At 37.6% G+C, this 22,840-nt stretch overlaps 2 protein-coding genes across 4 annotated transcripts; both read right to left on the bottom strand.

Annotated features, from left to right (window-relative positions):
• Window positions 1-1,175: 1,175 nt before the first annotated feature.
• On the bottom strand, window positions 1,176-5,102 carry LOC133848661 (RILP-like protein homolog). 3 transcript variants are annotated; one of them, XM_062284313.1, is made up of 6 exons: window positions 4,951-5,102; window positions 3,565-4,265; window positions 3,030-3,502; window positions 1,851-1,946; window positions 1,638-1,769; window positions 1,176-1,472 (listed from the first exon to the last, which is right to left on the bottom strand). In XM_062284313.1, exons 2-6 carry the CDS (start codon window positions 4,177-4,179, stop codon window positions 1,337-1,339), a joined length of 1,452 nt encoding a protein of 483 aa, XP_062140297.1. In that variant the 5' UTR covers window positions 4,180-4,265; window positions 4,951-5,102; the 3' UTR covers window positions 1,176-1,336. The 3 variants fall into 3 exon arrangements, with proteins under 3 accessions (XP_062140297.1, XP_062140298.1, XP_062140299.1); XM_062284314.1 differs by lacking the exon at window positions 4,951-5,102 and adding an exon at window positions 4,679-4,884; XM_062284315.1 differs by lacking the exon at window positions 4,951-5,102 and adding an exon at window positions 4,500-4,661.
• Window positions 5,103-5,705: 603 nt separating this feature from the next.
• Window positions 5,706-21,121, bottom strand: LOC133849451 (type-2 histone deacetylase 1). Its single transcript, XM_062285551.1, is given in 4 exon segments — window positions 5,706-9,025; window positions 10,458-10,884; window positions 19,015-19,679; window positions 20,964-21,121. Coding segments are annotated over 2 exon segments (2,418 nt in total). The 5' UTR covers window positions 10,857-10,884; window positions 19,015-19,679; window positions 20,964-21,121; the 3' UTR covers window positions 5,706-7,006.
• Between the last annotated feature and the right edge of the window lie 1,719 nt (window positions 21,122-22,840).

Raw genomic sequence — 22,840 nt, 5'->3', positions numbered from 1 at the left:
GAATGTAAACGGTTAAGCTAATAATTTGTATATAATTGGTACATAGTTTTTTTTTTCCATTTTTCTTTTTTTTTGTTTTTGTTTTTCCTTTTGGTAACAACAACGCTGCTAAGTCATATTTAAATATTTTCGAAATTTTGGTTAAAATTTGCGGCTAAAACTTTTTTACTTTTAGGTTTTTTTTTGGTTTTCCTTGTTGTGTTGTGTTTTTTGATTGATTTGTTTCTAATACTCTTGTTTTCAATACATAATTAATTTATTAACAAACAATCAGCTACAATTCAACGCTGGCTAATTATAATTTACTTCTTATTTGTTCATTTTGTAATTTTTTGGCTTGTGTCTTTTTGTTTTTTTGTTTTTTTTTTTGTTTGTAATATAAGGCCGCTTGGGGCAACTGCTATAAGAGGCTCAAATAGTAGATGGATAGACAGAGAGAGATGAATTGAAATAGAGTGAGATAGAGATATACTTTGTTTGCGTGAAAAAGACAGAGAGAGAGGAATAGTTAGACTACAACTTGACAATCGCTAATTAAAGTAAGTATTTATATTTTCCATATTTTGTGGTATTCCGGTACCCATGCTAACATTTAATTAAATTAATATTTCATTGAAAAACTTGCAAACAAAATGCATATTAAAATTGCTTTGAAACATGAGTACCGGGTATCCCATAGTCGAGCACCGCCATCTCACTCGACTACAGTTATGTTGTAATGTGTTATGTTATGCATTTTCTTTGATTTTCCCCAATTGAATTCATGTAATTATTTTGATATTTTTGATGTTAACTGTAATCTTTTGTTTGAATTAGATTTTAGGGTAGTTGGGGTAGTTTAGTGGAATTACTTTTCGTTTAAAAACAACACTCTACAATTACTATATGAATGTATTTCGTTTTCATTATGATTTCACTAATCGATTAAATTCATTCAAACTCACTCTCACTTTATTTTTTTTTTTTTTTGTTGTTTGCCGTTTTGCCTGCTCTAACTTCGCACACATTATTTCGCATATGTATAGGGTATGTAAGTATGTATGTATGTATATATACTCGTATATATTGTATGATTAGATAGTAGCTACTAATGTTGTATGTAGAATGTATATATAGTATATGTATATGCATATGTATATGTATGCGAATCGGTTTCGAAAATGAATCCGTTCGTGTTTCCTACAAATATAGTTCCTTGCATTTTGGTCATAGATTAGTTAGTATACATAATTAATCAATCAATAAATGAAGCATTAAAACCATATATAGAAACTAATTTAAAAGTAATGGTGAAGGAGGAGGCGGGGGGAGCAGCACAACACATATGAAATATGAATTATTGCGTTAAAAAGAAATAACAACTTAAGATTATAATGAGAGCACAGCAATCGAATACGTAAATTATGTACATCATATAAGAAAATGGTAAATACTTAGCGAGCATATAAAACATAGCAAAGGAGAGACAGGGACTAAAAATAAATAAAAAAAACAAAAAAACGAAAGTATAAAAAATAATAAAAACCAAAAAGAGATAAAATACATCAAATCAAATACGTTAAGAAATCAAACCATAATTATTTTTGGAATAATCAATGGAATGAATGCACTTGGCTCTTAGGCTAAAAGGCATTTACTTCGGCTCGTTGCAGCCTCCGCCGCTGCCGCTGCCGGGCGTGGCCGAGAGCGCCATCTTCGAGAGCGTGGCCAAGGAACGTTTCGGGAATGTGTTGCTGCCATCCGACGGATCCGAGAAGAGTTTGCGGAAGCTAACAGGAACAACAATAAATTAATTATTCAATTTATGAGTGAACAAAATCGCAATACACAAAAATTTGCTGCCAACTTACAACTTGCGTATACCCGACTCGGAACTCTTCTTCCAAGGCGCATCGTCTGGCTCATAGGGCAGCGGTCCCTGCACAGGCGCATCGTGTCCAGGTGGCCTGACATTTGACAGAGATAATAAAAATGTTAATTGCGCAATTACGTGGATAGCGAAAATACCCTAACCTATAGCATTCTCATTCTTGGCAACACATCACATACTAAACAAATGTTATTAAAGCTGCCTACGCAAGGACAACTCATTATTAAGGCGATTAACGGTCTCAAAACGTAAGTAATGTGAACCTATTGAATCTTAAGGTATTTTCTATGCGATTCTCATAGTAAAGTTTTTCGATTTATGCCACAGTTAAGTAACGTAAAAGTGAGTTAAATGGTTAAATGAATTTTGGCTTCTAAATGCAATGTGGTCATTTTATGAAAATAATATAAAGCGGAAAGAAGCTGTTAAGCAAATATTATCTAAGCGAATTCTGGCAAATAAATCATTTAAGGACGTTAAGATTGACGTTATGACTGAGCAAATTTTGGCAAATAAATGCGTTGTGGCCATTAAGCGAAGATTACGCGATGTTTAGCGAAACTATATATATATATATAAACTATACTAGGTTTATTTCATTTTGGCTTGTAAATACATTTATCTTTAAGTTAAAATGAAGTGAAGGAATTGAGCCTTTGTGGCCGTTAAGCGAATGTAGCATAATGCAGAGCGAATTATAGGTATGCGTGTATTATAATCTAGTGAATTCTAAACTTAATGACGTTTGGTATCTAAGTATATTCGGGTATTTAGGTAAAACCAACTGAGAGAATTTGATGTCATGAATTTTGGCAGATCGAAGTCGCTAAGCAAAATATATATATGGGTGTAGTGTATTTAGACAAATATTTAAAATGAAATGAAAAGAAAGGTAAGAACTTGTGCCCGTTAAGCGAACTATAAAAATGGGTGCATTATAAACTAGTGAGCTATGGCATCTAAATAAATCTATGTAAAACGAATTAAGAAAATTGTATGACTAGTGAAAAGAGCTAAAAGATATATACTATATGTAATGTAGTAAAGCGAAATGACCGTTAAGCGAGATTGCATTACAAATTTTCTGAATAGGGTATTTCAAAGTTCGGCATGCCGAACAAACAAACCGAGATTTGCTTAGCTCATTTGGTATACGCACGTTTCACCCGCCACATCGTCGTCCACATCGGCCTCAACGCCATCGTCGGCCTCGTTGTCATCGTCATCACGTGCGGCGACGTCATCATCATCGCTGTCATCGGAGCTGGAGACGTGACGCATACGTTTGCCGCTGGGCGCCGGTTTCAGCTCGGCTAACTGTTCGTTGAGGCTGTCAATGGTGGTGAGCAGCTCGTCGCGTTCCGAAATCAATTCCTTAAGCTCTCGCGTCGTATAGCGCGGTCGATTTGGATCGTTCTCGTTGTCATCGTACGACTGCACCAGATCCTCATTCTCCTTTTCGGCCAACCCCAAACGTTTGCGCAACTGATTGATCTCCCGACACTGATCCTGTAATTGGGCAAGAAAATCGGCGCGCTCCTCGCACAACGTCTTCACCTGGGCCTGCATTAGTTTGTGCCGTCGTCGCGTATCTCGCTCCGATGCCTTCAAGCGTTCCGCCTGAATGTTCACCTTCAAATAGGACAGAAGTATATTAACTCTTGATATATATCAGCAAAAAGTTTACCGCTTACATGCTCCAGTTCGCTGTACTTGTCCTGCAGTTCACGTTCCCGCTGCTTCAGCTCGTCGCGTTGCTTGTAGATCTGCTCCTTGAGCCGCTGCAACACTTGTGTATCGGACAATGCGCTATGCAACTCGTTGTTGGTCATGCTAATGATGCTCTCCGTTAAGCTGGCTCCCAATCCCGAGCTCTGGGCGGACGACGATTGCAGATCCTGCGTCTGCTTCACCAGCCGCTTGTTCTCATCCTGCAGCGACGAGACCAAGTCAACCAGCTCATTGGTCTCGCTGCGCCATTGCTCCTCGATCAGTTCCAATTCCTTTTCGAAGCGCCGCCGGAATTCGGCCTTCTCCAGCTTTTCGCTTTCGAGCTGGGCGATCTTTTCGCGCAACTCCTCGATGGTGGTATTTTCGCGTTCATTTTTCGTGGCCAGGGCCTCGAGCAGCTCCAGTGTATTAATGATTTTGGGCATCAAGCCGCTGACGGCATCGGTGCCATAGCGATCCATAATGCGTTCGTATTCCTTGCCAATGTCCGAGGCCAGATCGTAGACATCGACGACGCCGATGTCATCGATGGCATCCAAAACCATTTCGCCCATTTCATTGAGATGGAAGCCGGGCATCGAGTTGGGTTCCTCCTCTAGTTGTTGTTCTTTTCTTCTTGCTCCTGTTGCCTCTCAATCCAGCAGCTGGCCGTCTTGTTTCTATTCTGCAGCAGCGAAAGACGAGAGAGGGAGGGAGGTAGGTAGTGAGACAACCTTTTGCCACACACTTACGTGCGTGTGGGTGTGTGCGTGTTGTATACACGCAGTTACTTAAAGCTTGTTGTTGTTGTTGCTATTTGTGCAGAACTCTATTTGCATTCACTTTATTAGCTGCCCACGCACACACACACACACATACGCACACGCAATGTCAACACTTGACCGACGCACACACATACACCTGCACATATGTCCAGTAGCTATTTAAAACAAAATTAAATTCGTTGCGAATACTATTTTTGCGTGCAGTCAACTCGAACTTGGACCTGCAACTGGACTTGGTAATTGTTGTATTTTGTATGTTGCCGTTTTGATTTTTGTTGTATTTCTACTAATCTTTCGATGACTGCATACTCACGCTGAATGAGTAATAAATACAATACAACAAATTTGCAAATTCTCCCCCCACCAACAAGCGCGTTCACACACAGCTGTGTCGATGTCGATGTCGTCGTCGCCTCCGCAACAGCAGCAGCGACAGCGATGGCAAAAACAAGAGAGCTCTCTGGGCTAGACCCTGTGTATGCAAACGAGTCGAGCTCTCTCTCTCTCTCTCTCCTTCTCTCTCTTTGCACTTCCTCCTACACATGCGCGCAGCGTTGCTAGCGATGTGTGTTGTTTACTACTTACTTCTCACAAATATTTCAATTGAATGAATGGCAAACCCATATATTGTGCAAGCTGGCATTTAATTACATTCAATTACGCGGCACAGCCAACAACAACAACAACACACTATTGCCAACATTGGACATTTGATGTGATTTGCAGCGTGACCACAGCTTTCATTGCGAAATATACCATTTACATTCCTAATCAAATAAAATATACTAAAATAGAGAAAGCGATGGTCAGCTTAATTTTTTTATGTACAGCGGTAAATTTGATTTCATATGCTATTTAATTCAATTTAATTAATATAAAATTACCTATTTAAAATGCCGTAAAATAAATGCAGCATATTTTTAAATACTTCCATGTAAAAATCCCAATGTTTGGTAACTTTCCTGGCAACTGTTTAGCCTGAAAATGGTCACACTCAAAATATATCCTTTCCTTTGATATTTTAAAAATAAATGTAATAATAAAAGGAAGCTGTAATTATTATTGTTTAATTACTTCATTAAATAGCAAATTTGTAATTATTTTACATTGATTTAATGTATTTAGATCAGAATTTATTGCATACCGCATACGAAGAGTGCGGCATCGTTAAATTTTCATTGTTGTGAAAAGTTACCACTAATTTGTATCCAGTGTTGCAAAATGTGCGCGCCAAATTCAAAATGTTTGAAGTTACCTGTTTTATGCTAAAAGCAACAAATTCATTAGATCGCAAAAATTAAAATCATTGTTTTGTTTTTATTAATTTGTTTTGCTTACAAAAATTGTATAAATTGTTTTTGTATTTTTTTGTTGTTTTGTTTTGTAAATTGTGGTTACATATAGGCATTACAATTAAACATACTTGTTTTTGTATAATAATTTTTGTTTTATTACTAGCAGTATGCAAATGCATAACAAAATAGCATAATTTGTGAAATCCTTTCGCTTTCATTTATGCTAGACTAATGAATACAGTTATGCAACGGCGACTAGCAAGTTTCTCTTTCTTTCATTCTCTCGATCTCTTCCTATATCTCTGTACAAACTAATAAACGGGGGATAGTAGGTGCCTTTGTTTTTTTTTGTTTGGTTTTTGGTTTTTTCTTTTTTGTTTTTTGTTATTCTGTATTTTTAAGTACATTAAAATTAGCTACAGTTCTTTGGAGGGTTTTGGGACTGGGGGCATTCCATTAAAATATATATATATATTTCTTTTATAATTTGTGTATGTATATATATGTATATAAAAAAAAAATACACAAGTTTCGCTATATGCATAACAATTTGCTTTTGCATTTCACATTTTGCATTCTTTTTTAAACAGTTTTTCTTTCGATTTTTTGTTTTTGTTTTTGTTTTTTTTTGTGTTTTTGTTTTTAAGGACTAGATTAGGAACCACATTTGTACAGTTTTCATATTTTGTTGTTGTTTTGTGTGTGTTTTCTCATGTTTTTGTGTGTTATTGTAACTAGATGACAACTAATTAAGTAATGTTAATTAAGGTAAATATACAGTGATCAATGAAAATGTGTATTTTCGTTTTTCTTCTGCATTTCATAATAGTTTTTTTCTTTGTTTAGGCCCTTCGTTGCTTTTTCTTTTGGTTTCACAGCTTAACAAAAAATAAGTAACTTAACGTTTAAAAAAAAGCAAAAAAAAAAACAATAAATAATTGCTGGCTTGGGGTTGGGGGGACAATAAATTAATGCTTAAAATTAAATTTTGGCAAGCATTTCTTTAGATGGCAATTAAGGTTTGGTTAGGCGCTGTTACAAAGTACAATGTAAAATATAAAAATAAAAACAAAAAAAAGCGCGTCACATGCACACACACATACACAGACAGACACGCAGACAGACACACAGACGCAGTTTCGTTTTTGGCACACATAAATAAATAGCAGTAATAATAATAATAGTAATAATAATAATAATAATAATAATAGTTGTATATATGTTAATTATGGTAGTTTTGGTTTGATGGCAAATCGAAAAACGACGACGTTTAAGGCATTGACATTGCCATACTAGACTTTGGGGTAAAGGGATTAAAATACTAGACTAGCTAATAACTCTTAAGACTATAGCTTATCCTCACTTGGCGGCGATTGCGATGGCGATTGCGATGGCGACGGCGACGTCTGTTGTGTCAGCTGCAACAGCAACGCGGAGGCAGCTTCCGCCGGCAGCACTGCAATGTGTCGCTGCTTCACTCGCTTCGCTGGCGGCAACGGCAACGGCAACGACAGCGACTTGGGTGTCGATGTTGATGTTGGTGGTGGCGGTGGCGGTGAGAGACCGCCGACCACGCCCACATCCTTGACCAAGGCATCCTGTGAATCGAAATCATCATGCAGCGTCAAATCAGTTATGTTGAGCTTCTGCTGCTGCTGCTTCTCCTCCTCCTGCTCAGCGTCAGCGTCATCATCGTCATCGTCAATGTCCACAATCGAGATGATGTCACTGTCCAAATCATCCAGCTCATCAGCATCCAGCACATTCTCCTCCTCCTCCTCCTCCTGCTCTTCTTCTTCATCAACATCCTCAACATCATCGTCATCGTCATCGTCATCGTCATCATCATCAGTTTGCAGTTGGCCGGCATTGTCGTCGTCGTCGTCATCGTCGTCGTCGTCGCCGCCAGCGTAAGCTGCGGACTAGCTGCTGCTCGACTGCGTTTGCAACGCATTGGCAGCGACAGCGACAGCAGCGCTGCCCGCTGCTGCCACGCCTCCGATGACGCCGGTGCCCGGGAAGTGGCAAGGACACGCCGGATTGGGATAGTGACCGGACTGGGAGTCGAGCTTCTTGGTCAACGTCTCCCAATACTTGATCTGCGCATTCAGCAGCTCAATCTTCAGCTTACGCTCCTCGACGGCCAGCGTCATCATGTACTCATTGTGTTGGCCACGTGTGCCGCTGTTGCTGCCGCCGCTTGTGTTGTGGCTGCCGCTGATGTTGTTGTGGTTGTTGTGATTGTTTTGGCTGCTCGTTTGCAGATTGCCGCTGCTGTTGTTGTGGTTGTGGTTGTTGTTGTTGTTGCTGCCGCTGCCACTGCTGCTGGCGCTGTTGTTGTGGCTGTTGTTGCTGCCGCTGCTGATGGGGCCACAGTTGATGACACCGAGACCATTGTAGCCATTAAAGCTGCCCGCAGCCAACGTGATGCTGCCACTGGGATGCAACTGTTGCTGCTGCTGCTGTTGCAACTGTTGCTGATGCAGCTGTTGTTGCTGTTGCGATTTGTCGCGACTCGTCTGATGGCCATTCAACAGCAACTGCACACCGGTTGCATTGCTGTTGCCACCGTTTGTGGCTGCCGCAGCACTTGCTGCCGCATTGTGTCCCCGCTGCAACCGCGGCAATTGCAACGTCTGCGTCTGCCGCCCGCTGCCCACGCCGCTTGTGGCCGCATTGATGGCCGCCTGCAGTGATTGCCCCGCCGGCGGATGCTGCACCGCCGACAATCCCAGGCCATTGAGCAGCAGATGCTGTTGCATCTGCTCCGCAGTCAGTTGCAAGCTGTTGCCACCTCCGGCGGCAGCCGCAACATTGTTGCCATTGTTGCTATTGTTGTTGTTCTTGTTACTGCTGCTGTTGATATTGTTATTATTGTTGTTGTTGTTGTTGCTGCTACTGTTGCTGTTGCCATTGTGCAGCGTATTATTGATGCTGGCAAACGCCCCCACACGAATGTTGCCCACGCTGGTCAGCGTTATCTCAGCCTTGGGCGTCTGCCCAGCGGACATATAACTGCCCGTCGATGAGATCGACGTCTTGGTGCTGCACACCGGTGAGCTGGGTGCACGTGGCAAGGCGTCAATGTTGCTGCCACCGATGCCGTTGTTGCCGTTGCCGTTGCCATTCACTTGATTGCTGGCTATCGAACCGCCGCCGCTGTGCTGCTGCAAGTGGCTCCGATCTGTGGGAAAAAGCACCCCGTCCTCCTCCTCGAGGCACACTTCGGGCGCCTTCGGGCTGGGGCAGTCGTCGTCATCGTCATCGTCCATGCAGTCCATGCCGTTCTCAGTCTGCTCATTGTCGCTAATCGTCTCAGATTTGATCAGTATGACATCCGTGTCCATGCCCTCGTACAGTGGAAGCTGTAAATCAAGAAGTAAAGTTGATTAAAGAGATTGAATTAAAGTTGATTGATAAAGTCTTCATTTTAAGTGGAAGCACATTAATATTGTACTGGTCTTAAAGCTTTCACTTGGCATTTCTTAGTCGAAGTTTAATGTTAAAGCACATAAATCCAATTCATTACTCTATCTTGATCACTTTAAAACTTGCAGTAAAGCTTTTGCTCAAGTTTATTTTACTAAAGCTTTCGCTTAAAGTTAAAGCACATTAATCCAATTCATTACACTATTTTGATCAATATAAACTCGTTGTGAATCAAAAAGAAAAGTTGATTAAAATAAAGTCTTAATTTTAAATGGAAGCACATTAATATTGTTATTGTCCTAAAGCTTTCACTTAACATTTCTTAGTCGATGTTTAATGTTAAAGCACATAAATCCAAATCTTGATAACTTTAAAACTTGCAGTCAACCTTTTTGTCAAGTTGATTTGACTAAAGCTTTCGCTTAAAGTTAAAGCACATTAAAGAGCATTCATTACATTGTCTTAATCGCTCTAGACTTGATGTCAGTCAAGGAGAAAAGTTGTTCAGAATAAAGCTTTATCTTAAAATGGAAGCACATTAATCTAATTCTTCACATTACGATGTGAATCAAGGAGAACAGTTAGTTAGAATAAAGCTTTTGCTTAAAGTTGAAGCACATTAATCTTGTATTTGTATTAAAGTTTTCGTTAGCTGAGTTTAATATTAAAAAAAAAGCAAAGAGAAAAGTTAGAAAAGTTTTACTTTTCTGAAGTTTTCAATAATGTAAAGCTTCATATTTTGTAAACTTGCATTTTATATTTTATTCATCACAATGCCAATCTTCCTTCGAATCTACTTTTTTCCCTTTTAAGCTTAAAATACTATAAAATATTATATTTTTGATGGCTACATTTTTATTTTGAATGTGATTTTAAATCATTTAAAAAAACTTTCGCTAATAAACAACTTTATATTTTGTAAAGAAACATGCTTTTATTTTAAATATGCTTTAGAATTAAATGAAATATTAATTTTTACTACAATACTTAAGCTTTTTCTAATCTTAAGTTTTCTATTGTGCGAAACTACTTTTCCCTAACAATGTGCTTTTGAATTAAATTGTTATTTTTTTTACTTAATGTTCAATTCGTAAAGCCATTTTTTTTTTTGCATTAATTTTAAGGTTTGAAATAACTTTACATAAATATATTTTAATTTAAATGTGCTTTCAATCGATAATAATAAATAATAATTTAAATTGGTTCACAACTAAATGTAAAACTTTACGACTTTACTGTGCTTTTGCAGATTACGCACAGGTTTTGTTTTATGCTTTAATATGCTTTTGACTCTTACTCTAGCCTTAAAGTGCTTTTGTCTGCTTTACCTTTAGTTATTGTACAAGTTGATTTTCATTTTAGACATACCTTTGAGTCCTCGTAGTCATCGGCCAAGTGGCGACCATTGCCAGTCGCTTGACTGCCGGCGCCATCCGGTGACATTTGCTCGGCAATGTATTGGGCCACCGAATCCTGTTGTGAGAGTGTGTTGAGCAGATCCAAGAAGGAGCGATTGCCCTTATCCTCGCCGCACAGATCCTTCTTGAGGAGGAGCTTCATGTTCTTGTAGAGCTGTCGCAACTGTTTGGCGCTACGCTGATGATAGACCTTGCCATTGAAGTCCTTGGCTATCTGCAGCCACACTTCGTCCTTTTTGCGATTGGATTCGGCGTCCGTGCGCTTATTCTCAATCACATCCTTGTGTTGTGCTGCATATGTGAGCACCATGTTGCGCTCCCGCTGCGTATACCGGGGAGTCTTTTCCATTTTCAACCGTTTGCAAGACGTCTTGAAGCTGCCCGAATTAAAGAAGAATGTGTTGAAGGAATTTTCACAAAAATTGCATATACATATGTATAAGAAAGTTTCTTTTAAAAACTTTTGTTTATAATTTAATGTTTTTTTTTATAGCACGTTACTTTTAAAATTTAATAATCTGGTAAAAACTAGTTTAGAAATTTGTTAATTTATTTAACGTTAAACATATTTAAGACATTTCTCAGAATTATATTAAATTTGACATTCATTTCATATAACACGTTATTGCAGAGCTTTACTTATAAACAAATATATAATATAATTGTTGTTGTTGTTTTTGAAAAGTATTAAACTGTGAAGAAATACAATCGAATATTAAAGATAATATTTTCTTTCCTATGCTCATAACGGACTTTCAGAATTCAACAAAATTTGCATATTTTTGAATATTAAAGATAATATTTCCTTAAACAAATTTTTGCTTCTTATGCTCATAACAGACTTTCAGAATTCAGAAAAGATTTGAATATTTTTGTTCTGCACAATTTTTAATTCTTCTTATTCTTTTGTGAAAGTTTTATCATAGTTTTAGTTTACTTTTCTCTTTAGTATTTAAAATATATTTTTGAATTGTACAATTTTACTGGTATTCCCCTCATATATATTGCCCGTAAGTTTGTTGGCAATATTTGAAGAATCTGCCAAACCCTTCTTCTACTTCTTCTTCTTCATCGTCTTATTGCCTCGCCCCAAACCCAAACGCAAACGCAATCGCAATCAATTCACCTAGTCATTAGAAGCGCCATTCTTTAATTAATAAAACAAAACCAAAAAGCGAACAAGCAAGAGAAAAGAGGCGAAAAGGAAGCAAATAAAAAAAAACAATTGACAAGAAACAAATAAACGTTTAACTCTTTCACACACACACACACACTGCCGATTATATTGATAACGCGATATACGCCTCTGCAGGGTCTAGAGACAATTTTACATAAAGGCACACACACACACACACACATACACGCAACGAGAGCGTGCGTCTGTGTGTGATAAGCTGGCGACGCAGCTAACGGGCAGCAGCTCGCTCCGAGCTACGTTTTTTTGCCTGCTTTGCGCCCCTTCCCCCCTCTCGATAAACCGTCGATAAATGTTTGTATATTGCGCACTTTACTGGGCCGGTTAAAATTGTTTCGCGCTTCTCTTTTCTTCTTTTTGTTTTTCTTTTTGGGTTTAGTTTTTACTGATAAGCATTGAAGCTTTTTTATCGATTTGAACAGTTTGATTCCTCTTTTCATTTTGTGTGTTCAACTGGCATCGAGACTTTGAGCTTAGGTCGAAGCTTTGCTTGAGCGCAGCTTTTGAAAGCTCTGGAGCTTAAACTTACGGCAATGCGCAGCGTGTGTGAGCGTGAGAAAGGGAGAGAGAGAGAGAGTATGCCTCTATATATGTGTCTGTGTGTGCAGAGAGAGAGAGAGAGAGCACAGAATGCAGGCTGAGTCTAGAAATAATAATGTAAAGCAACCTTATATCTAATCTCAAATTGAAGATTAGCGTGCTGATACAAAAAAGAATGAAACGAAACGAAACGAAACGAAATAAAACAGACACACACGCATGGCAATGGAGTTCGATGAAAGGAGACGGACCAGGAAAGGGGGAGAATGGATATACATGTGCATGTGTGCATGTATTTGTGTACTCACGTTTTTAGGCCGCGCCAAAGCCGGCCAAAAAAGCGGGCAAGGAATCAACGAAACGCGCACGAAAATCAAATCGCGCGTCACCAGAGTATGCGTGTGTGTGTGTGTGTGTTGTGGCGGTTCTTGGGTTGGCTGCTTTTAGTGGGTGCAATAACGGGACTAAAATGACGACAACAACACGAGAACAGCGAAGACGACGACGTCAACGAAAGTAACGACGACGGCAACAGCGACGACAACGCGACAACTTCGCGAGCGGCGGCAACGAAGCACAAAGCTTGACTGAATTCAAGCAAATAATGGCTGGCGCTCAGAAGTACCGTTCGACAACAACAACAACAACAAGAGCAGCAGCAGAGGCAAGAACTACAGCAACAACAGCAGCAACGACGAGCAAACAAAAATAGGAATACCGCGCACAGGCCGACAACAACCAAAAACAACAACAACAAGAGCGCAACTCAACACAGCTACAACAACAACAAGAGCAAGAAGAACTGTATGTGCCGCCCCTCAACGGCCTCATGGCCCCGCATAGAACGTAACACACACACACACATACACATACAAATGCACAGCTGGGGCTGAGACTGAATGAGTCCGTCTGTTTGCACGCTTTGCGCTCGCACACAACAGCAACTCGTGTATGTGTGTGAGTATGAGACGTAATTAAAGCTTGAAACCGAGTTTACAACAACACAACCCTGACTGCTGCGACGCGACGATGACGACGACGACGTCGACGACGATGTTAAGCTTGCGCGCATGTGTGAGCGGGAGAGACGCATTTGCTAGCCAATGTGCGAGAGCGAGTTAGTCAGTGCAAGCCACAGAGAGAGCGAGAGTGTGAGAGTAAGGCACAGGAGGCACACACACACAGAGAGACGAACGCGCGTTTTATGAGAGCAAGTCAAAGCCGCGTGTGGGGCAAACAATGAGCGCAGTTTATAAATAAATGCATGCACACACACACACACACACAGAGAACGACGAGTGCAACTCCAGTGTTAAGTTGCTTACTCTGCCTCCGCTTCCGCCCGCTATCAGAGAAGTATTACGCCTACAATTTGACGTTTCAAGCGCAGCAGCAGCAACACAAAGTAAGGGTTGGCGTCGACGTCGCCGTCGGCGTCGAAACCAAACGAAGCTCAAAACGAAGAGCAACTGAAGACTGACGTGGGTTGCTCTCGCTGCAGCCAAAGCAATGGCAACAAAAACAATACCACAAAAAAAAAAAAAACAAACAAAGCAGAGATGCAAAATACACACCAGCAATATGCATGTATCTGTGTGTGTGTGTGTGCAATTGAAATGCAGAAGAATATCTGATCCGAGAAAATAAGCAAGAAGCAAAGAATCCATGTAAATAAATAGCTCTTGTATTCTTTGGGTTCAAAAATATATTTGGTTTCCAAACTGCACAAAAAGGAATCTTTTTATGTTTAAACAAATTTAGTCTAAAAACTAAACATTATTATAAAGTTCAGTAGAAGAAGCCACAAAAATGTAACGCTAAAAGGATAATTTAAAGAATATCCATTAAGAACACAGGGTATTAGCTAGTCTGGACATATCTAATTCACTGTTGTTATCGAACAAAGTCGTGCTATTTTTGATATTTAGAAAGATTTTTCTAGGAACCTTAATGAACGAATTTCTAATAATACTCATTATTTGTGCGCATTTTTTCCCCAAGATCAAATCTTCAAAGAAATTATAGTGACTTTCTACTTTGAAAGATCAAGCCTAGAATTGTAGTTTCAGAGGCAAATGCGAATTTATTGATCCTCTAGGAACTAGTCACAAAAAAAAGAAAACAAGAAAAAGAGCTTTTAAAATAAAACATTTTAGTTCGTATTTGAAGCTCGAATTTAAGAAACAAGAATTTAAAATTTCTATTTGAGTTGAGAAAAATATTTATAAATCGTGAACAATTTGAAATGAAATTAATTCAATTTATGAAAAGCTGAAATTCATATTATTGAAATATTTTTCTTAGGATTGAATTCAAATTCAAAAGTAAAATTGCTATTTGAGTTGAGATAATATTTATAAATTCTGAACAATTCAGAATGTAATGAACTCAATTTATGGCGAGTTGATAAGATTATGCATAATTTAAATGCGATATTTGACGATCAATTAATTGTTGATCTCGCTTGAATTAAAATAGACAACTGAGGATCAAATTTGAGTTGATTTCCTGTCATTATTTTTGTTGTGACACATATATCGACCACTGTACTCGACTTAGTGTGTGTGTGTGTGTGTGTGTTAGGGCAACAATGTGTGTGTGTGATCGTGTGAGTGTTGCAAAGCGTCAGCGTTGGTGTCTGGCAAACGATGTCGACTCAAGTTTTAAGATAAGATTAAAAAAAATGAAACTCAACTGAATCGCGCAGTCACACTTAAGTTGTGTGTGTGTGTGTGTGTGTGTGTGTTATCTATGAAATCCAGCCACTGATGGTCACAACAGGCAGCGGCTTTCTGCTGAGCAATGTAAACACACACACACACACACACTCACATACAGTGTCAACTGCACTGCGAATGCGAGATACTTAAGTCTATGTACATATGTATCACAACTGCAAGCGGTGGCTCACAAAAGATACAAATGAATCTTGAACTACATATATGTGTATATAGAGTGCATATCTCACTAAATCCCCAACTTTTTCTCGCTCTCTTTCTGTCTCTCTCTGTCTGTAAAGTAAGCGCTGCTTCTGAAAGCAGAAGCTTCAAAGCGACACCTGACTGGAGTTATCTCTACACACACACACACACACACTCTCTCTCTCTCTCTCTCTCATACTTAAGCGCTACTCCAAACAGAGCAACCCGTCCACCCAACCCAACCCAACCCAACTCAACCCAACCTAAGGCCTCTTGAACACCCTCCGCTTCACCCCTTTGGCATGAGCATGTCGACGAAGCAACTGCACAACAGGTGGAATTATTTACTGATAAGCCGCTGATAAAAATGCGAGCCCGAGTACTGTGCGCGGGTTTTGGGGCAAAAATAACAAAAACCAAAAAATTTGCTGCTCTGACTGTTGCCCCGCCGAACAGTCGCTTGATTCAATGCGTAAAGCGCTCACATTAGAGATGCGCGCGTGACACGACGTGACACGCATTTAAATATACAAATATATTCATATAGATATTTTAAGTTAGATACAGATATATAGAATTTGATTTAGAAAATAACAAAATTCAAAAATTCGCAATCGGATATTTAAAATAATATGTGACTCCAACAAAATTATATAAATTAACAATTAAAAAAGTGATTTCATTTAAACTAAAATATATGTATATTCATATAAATATTTTCAGTATATAGAATTCGATTTAGAAAATAACAGAATTCAAAAATATACGATTCGCAATCGGATATTTTAAATCACGCAAATCTTGAAAAACTTAAAATCTCAGTAAATTAAATCATCAAAAATATGTGACTCCAAAAAAATAAATTGAAAATTAAAAAATTATTTAATTGAAACTAAAATTATATTCATATAGATATTTTAAGTTAGATACAGATAAATAGAATTCGATTTAGAAAATAACAAAATTCAAAAATATACGATTCGCAATCGAATATTTCAAATTACCCAAATTTTTATCGAAAATATGAAAGAAAAACTTAAAATTAATACAAATTAGAACTTTAATATAATTGAAATACACACACAAATTTGTACAATCGAATGTTTAGTTTGTAATAGCCTTTTTTAATTAAAAAAATAGCAAGGCAATAATATATGATTCGAATAAAATATTTAAATTGCGCAAATCTTGAGCAAATATCAACGAAAAACCTAAAACCTCAGTAAATCTAATAATAATGAAGAAACTTGGAACTTCAATATAATCAAAATTCACATACAAATTAATAAAAACAAAATTTTAAATTGTAATAGGCTCTTTCTTAAAAAACAAAAAGATAAGCAAAAATATGCGATTCGATTAAAATATTCAAGTTGCCCAAATCTTAAGCGAAAATATAAAATATATATAAAGACCTACATGACATTTTTAGATAGAAGTAAATGTTTGATTTTGGATTTATTTCAAGAATGCACTATAATTATACCACCTATAGATTGCCTATTAAAATGTCAGTTACATTTAACAATTACATTTTAAAATATTTAAATTATACAAAAATTGTTAAAAAAAAATAAAATATAAAAGAATCATTTTTATTATCATTGAATTTCATTTTAACTTTTCGTAAAATTGAAAACGTTGAGCGAAGACAGCAAGGAATAACTTTAATGTCTTTTCAAAAGTCGAAAATTTACTAAGAAATTCATTTGTTGCAAATTCACGTTGTTTAGATATAAATTTTAGTGCAAAGCAAGATTTTTTTATTTTGATTCTCTTCAATCAATTTGTTTCGTAGTTTAATAAAATTAAACCAAATCGTGTAAACTCAGCTCGTGTCACGGCTTATGCGCATCTCTAGCCACACATACACACACACGTGTCTTATAAGTTGTGTGTGTATAGATTTGAAATTTTCAATTGTTCTGGGCCTGTGGGTTGAGCAAGTTTTAAGTTCTAACTGTTTGTTGGCTCTTTGATAAGACTGGCCGAAACTAGCAACTGACAGGCCTTGGTCACGGGTCTTCACCGCCGTTGTATTGGTTCGTATACGTGTGCTTAAGTGTGCGTCTGTCTGTGTCTGTGTCTGTGTCTTTGTATAAGTGTATGATGAGCTGTTGAAGTGGCGAGCTGTTGAGCAGCCGATGATGATGATGAGGCCTGAACGCCACTTGGGACCACATTGCCTGGCATTTTTTTGTGTACGTGAGTTTGCCTTCACTTCACAGTCTCGAGCCCCCTCTTACCCTTAGACGACTCTCGAGTTCAACCTCTAGTCTGTCCTGAGAAAGGCCGTGACTATTAACGTCATATCCTGAGATTAGGAGCAGAGTTTATTGTGCGCTTATGCTCTCTCTTTTTTTTTACTCTCCAATAAGCTCAATATTTGCTTTTGAGCGCTGTTCATTTTACAAATTTGATTTAATGACATTTCATGTTATACTTTTGATCGAATGTTTGCCACAAAATGTTTTCAGCATTTGGAACTCTCCCAAGACAACCTATAAAAGACATTTTTAAAATTCTCTCAAAAAAAAAACTATAATATATACAAGTATACATATATGTATATATAAAGAAACGTTTGCAAACTTATCAAGTATAATTTCTAAGTCTGTTCAAAAGTCTACATAGATTATCACCCCAACGTAGTTTATCCATATGATTAAACAGAATGTATATGATTAAAATTCAATTCATTACAATGAATAGAAGAGCTTAAAAACAGTTCTAATTTGACAACTCTCCGAAGCATAAAGCTTTCTTTAAATGTCAATAGATAAAAATAATGCAGGCCGACTGAGAAGGTTACAATTTTAAATTTATTTCTACACAAAATCTTTGTCACAGTTTTAAGCTTTCACAGAAATCTACATCAAGTTTGCTAAGGTCTTTATAGAGGGAATACAAGATATCATTGAGAAATCTCTCCAAAGTATAAAATAGTATACAGCTCTCTTCTACAAATTAAAATGTATATCTACTCAAAAGCTTTGTCACAGTGTTAAGCTTTCGCAGAAAACTGCGTCTAGAGAAAGACTTGTCAAATAATATTTCAACTATATAATTTTAGATAGTATACAAGATATCATTGGGGAATCTCTCCAAAGTGTAAAATAGAGCACAGCTCTTTTCAATCGAAAAATGATTGGCAAAAGAGTCTACAATTCAATATTGATTTCTACACAAAAGCTTCATCAAAAAAAAAAAATTCGACATCGATCTTGACAAGTGTTGTTGCAATGTATAATAGTATAAATGTCTCCAAAATATAGAATAGTACACAGCTCACTTATTATATAGTATATATATATATATATATATATGTATAGCAATATACAGATTAAAGGTCTGCAATTCAATATTCAAATCTACACAAAAGCTTTGTCCCAGAAATCTCTACATGAAACTTGTCAAGTATTGTTTCAATAATAATATAATGTCCATAGAAGAAATCATTGAGAAATCTCTCCAAAATATAGAATACTATTACAAATTAAAGGTTTACAATTTAATACTGATTTCTGCACAAAAGCTTTATCCCAGAAATCTTTATATGAAACTTGTCAAGTAACATATTGTTTCAATGTATAATAATATAAACTCCATAGAAGAAATCATTGGGAGATCTCTCCAAAATATAGAATACTATTTCAGATTAAAGGTCTATATTCATTTCTACACAAAAAGAAAATCTACATCGAATTTGCCACGTATTGATTCAATCTATACAGATAATTTCAATATTATCATTTTGAAAACTCTCCAAAGTTCCATAGATAAATGATTGGACTATTTTCGCAGAAATCACTGCACACAATGAAGTGCGACTTATTTAGTTTGCTGCTCACCTGAGTTTCTAGCCGGATGCAGTTTGAAATTGTTACCACCAATGCCGATTGCACGGTGGCGATGAGGCTGTGCTTCGCCTAGTCGATGATTATCAGCGGGTGTTTTTTTGTGTGTGGAGAGAATCTCGGCAATTGGCGGCGCCGAAACTATCTGCGATTGTCAGCGATGATTAATTTCAGGAGGGGAGGCCAACAACATTGAAGAAAGAGAGTCCGTTGCTGATCCGTTCACTTTGGGGGGCGAGGCTTTGAGGGGAAGGTCTTCAAGGGGCTGAGTCAGTCAGCGGCGATCGGTTAATTGTATTCTTAATCTTAACAAAAATATTGTTGCTTCTTCTTCTTCTTCTTCTTCTTCTTTGTTGTTGTTGTTGTTGTGGCTTTGTTTTGTGTTTATTTCTTTTTGGCTGCGATTGCGCTTCACACGGCGTATGCGTAATTTTTTGTATTGACCAAGCTGCCTCGCTCTCGATCGGACTCTCTTTCTCTCTCTGTCTGCGTTCCTCTCTGGTTCTTTTGCAATGTTGTCTCTCGTGATTGGAGACTTTGTTGTGCGCTTCTTTGTTGCTTTGATTACGTTTATAGTTGCTGTTCTCCGCGTCGTCGTCTTCTGCTGCTTTACACTAGTTGTTGTTGTTGTTCTTGTTGTTGTTGTTTCAAACCTTGGACTAAAATTAAAAATACACAGCAGTGAATTTGTTAGTATGAGAAATAACAAAAATCAACGCCAAATCGTAAACACACCAACACAAACACACCGACATATATGTATATATTATATATATAGTAAGAGAGTGAAAGAGAGAGGGAGAGAGTTGCGCGTTCTATTAGATACATACACATACAATATGGAAAATTCATGAAAATTATGAGGAAAATTGAAAGCGGTGACGTCGCTGCTGCTGCGTATTGAATTGAAACTGTGTGACAACAAAACTGCGAGTATTCCAAATTTTAGTTTTTTTTTTGTGGAAACGTGTTTAAGCCTCAGAGCTGATTGCTTAACTAGTCCAGAGTAATTGAAGATAATGCCCAACGCACCGTGGGCCGAGGCTTTCAAACAACTCATGCTTTGGGGGGCGTCGCGACTCGCGAGTAAAAGTTCTAATATCTAATCTGTGTGCGTTGGTGTGCGTTAGAGTGTGTGTGTGTGTGTGTGTGTGTGTCCCGTCCGCCGCAGCTTTATCTTATCGCTTTAAAGGTGAGCTTGTGGCTCCATGGTTATAACTGTATTAACTGCGCGCTGCAATTTCGATTTGATACCAGCAACCTCTTCCCCCACCACCCCACCACCCCTCTCCCCCTTGCCCAACGCTCACTCTCTCGCTGAGTCACCACGCAAAAGTATGTGATGAAAAATTGGACGCTAACCAGCAGGTGTTGAACCTGTCAATAAAGCTTTGCTCTCTCTCCCGAAACAACGACAAAAACACACAGGAAAAAAGAGCTTCGCTCTCTGCAGTCGAGCTGTCTCACTCTAACGCACACAACTCCTGCTGTGAAGCTGCTGTCAAGCCGAGCTTAAAGCTGCACAGTGCACAAAACAAAATGGCGAAAGCTCTGCTGCTCTTATTGTTGTGTTTACGCATATTGCAGCCATGTATGTATGTATGTATGTATGCATGTGATGCGTAGGCATACATATGTATGTGTGCATGTATTTTGTAGCTGACTGGCTGGCGGGGCCAATTACAAAAGACAAACGAAAACAAAAACAAAAGCATCGTGAGTCTGCAAAGCCATCAGAGCTCTTTTTTAACCTCGTCGTCGTCTGTCTCTCCTTCTCTCTCTCCCTCTCTGTCTCGCACTCTTCGTATTCACAGCACAAACGATATTGCGGTATGCGCTATGTGATTTTCGAAATAGACACAAACACAGACACACACACACGCACATCAGGTCTCACTCACACTTGGTAGGAAAAGCGCAAAGCGCGAACACAAGCGTTTTACCTTCTCGCTCTCGCTCTCTGTATGTGTGTTTGTGTGTGTGTTTTATTCTGGATCCGTTTGTCGGGATTTCGTTGGCCGCGTCACAAAACGAAATACAGAGACACAGCACACAGTTTGTTTCACAGTTCGCAGTTCGCAGTCGCAGTCGCAATTGAATACTGAAAACTGAATTCAGAGAAAGCAACTCGAATTGGCCACGAGCGGCCGAGCAGCCATCGCAGCCTGTTGTTGGCCGCTGCGAGATGCGCGATGCGAGCTGAGCAACAGCAGCGCATTCTCTGTTGCAGCACCCCCCTCTCTCTCTCTCTATGTCTCTCTCGCTCTCACTCTCCTTGATCACATCCCCCCTCACACACACACCTCTCCCACAACAATGTTAAAGAAAACTTTAGTCGAGCTATTGAGGTCGGACTGATCGCCGTGAGGGGTTGGCAATTTTCCAACCAAAAGTTCAAAAGAAAATATCTCTCTTTTCCTATGTCGACGCAGTGAGTGTGTGAGAGAGAGAGAGAACAAGAGAGAGCGCAGCTTCATGTCCGAAAATATTGGAAAAATCGTTCATTCGCTCATTCGTTTTCCTCGTTATTCTCGTACACAATATCGTTTCGAGCCAAAAGCACAAATTAACCTAAACAACATTTCGGCCACATTCCATTGGCATTATTCAATGCTCATTACATTGAAACACAATTTGGGGATAACTTTCGATCTATTACAATCCCTGAATTCACAAATTTTTTGTCAAACTTTCAAGTCTTGAACAATCTGCTTAAAAAGTAAAAGCTTCTCTGGAAAGACTTTCGTTTCCAAAAGATCCTAATTCAATTAAATCACAGCGAAATTTTTAGGGTTCTTTACATATCTTTAGTCCTTACTTAAAAACATAAAAAAGATGGACAGTTTCAATTTCAAGTCTTGTTTATTGTAGATCACTTAATAAAGACGATCTTAATAATACATATACAATATATTCTTCAAAAATTACTTGTAAAATTCTACAGTTGTAAAAGAAAATTGCATAGAATAGAATATATGTATGGAACTCCATCAAAACGGAGTCTCTTTATAAAAAAAAACCATAAATGTGTCAAAACTTGGATAACGATTTAAAAAAAAAAGGTATGTGAAAAAAGCACAAATTTAATATTTTTAGTATACTCTAAAGTTTATGATATATAGAACTTTTTTATTTTTGTATGCAAATGAAAAGAGATAGTATGGCATATATCTATGGATATTTATCAAAACTAAAACTCTCTTAACAACAAATTTTCAAGTCTCAAAATATTACGAATAAGGATTTTATGTATTTTATAATAGATACACAAGACCAATAAGATTCCATGTTGAGAAAAAAATACTCAAAACTTATTTTTTAGTATATTCTAAAGTTTATGATATATAGAACTTTTTAATTTTAATTTTAATTTTCGTATGCAAATGAAGAGAGATAGTATGGCATATATCTATGGATACTTCTCAAAGCTAAAACTCTCTTAACAACAAATCTTCAAGTCTCAAAATATTACGAATAAGGATTTTATGTATTTTATTAATAGATAAACAAGATCTAAAAAAATGCATTTAAAAAAACCCTCAAAACTTATTGTTTTTTTTTTAGAAAATTCTGCATTCTATGAAATATAGAACTTTTTAAGAACTAAACGACTTGGAGTATAAAAGTTAACTAAATCGGAATATGTCTAAGGAACTTTAAAAAAACTGATACAATTTTAGAAAAATGAAAAAAAAAAAAAAAAAAACGATAATTATGATAGAGATCGCTAAAAAAAACATTTTCTTATAACTCTGCTTGGTTCTCTAATGTAATGCGAGACTAACAATCTAAGGCGCATAAATATAAATAAAATAATTTT

Source organism: Drosophila sulfurigaster, chromosome X (genome assembly GCF_023558435.1).
Source record: "Drosophila sulfurigaster albostrigata strain 15112-1811.04 chromosome X, ASM2355843v2, whole genome shotgun sequence".
In the NCBI taxonomy this organism is placed as follows: Eukaryota; Metazoa; Arthropoda; class Insecta; order Diptera; family Drosophilidae; genus Drosophila; species Drosophila sulfurigaster.
The sequence above is the reverse complement of the archived record's forward strand: the minus strand, read 5'-3'. Positions and strand labels throughout refer to the sequence as shown.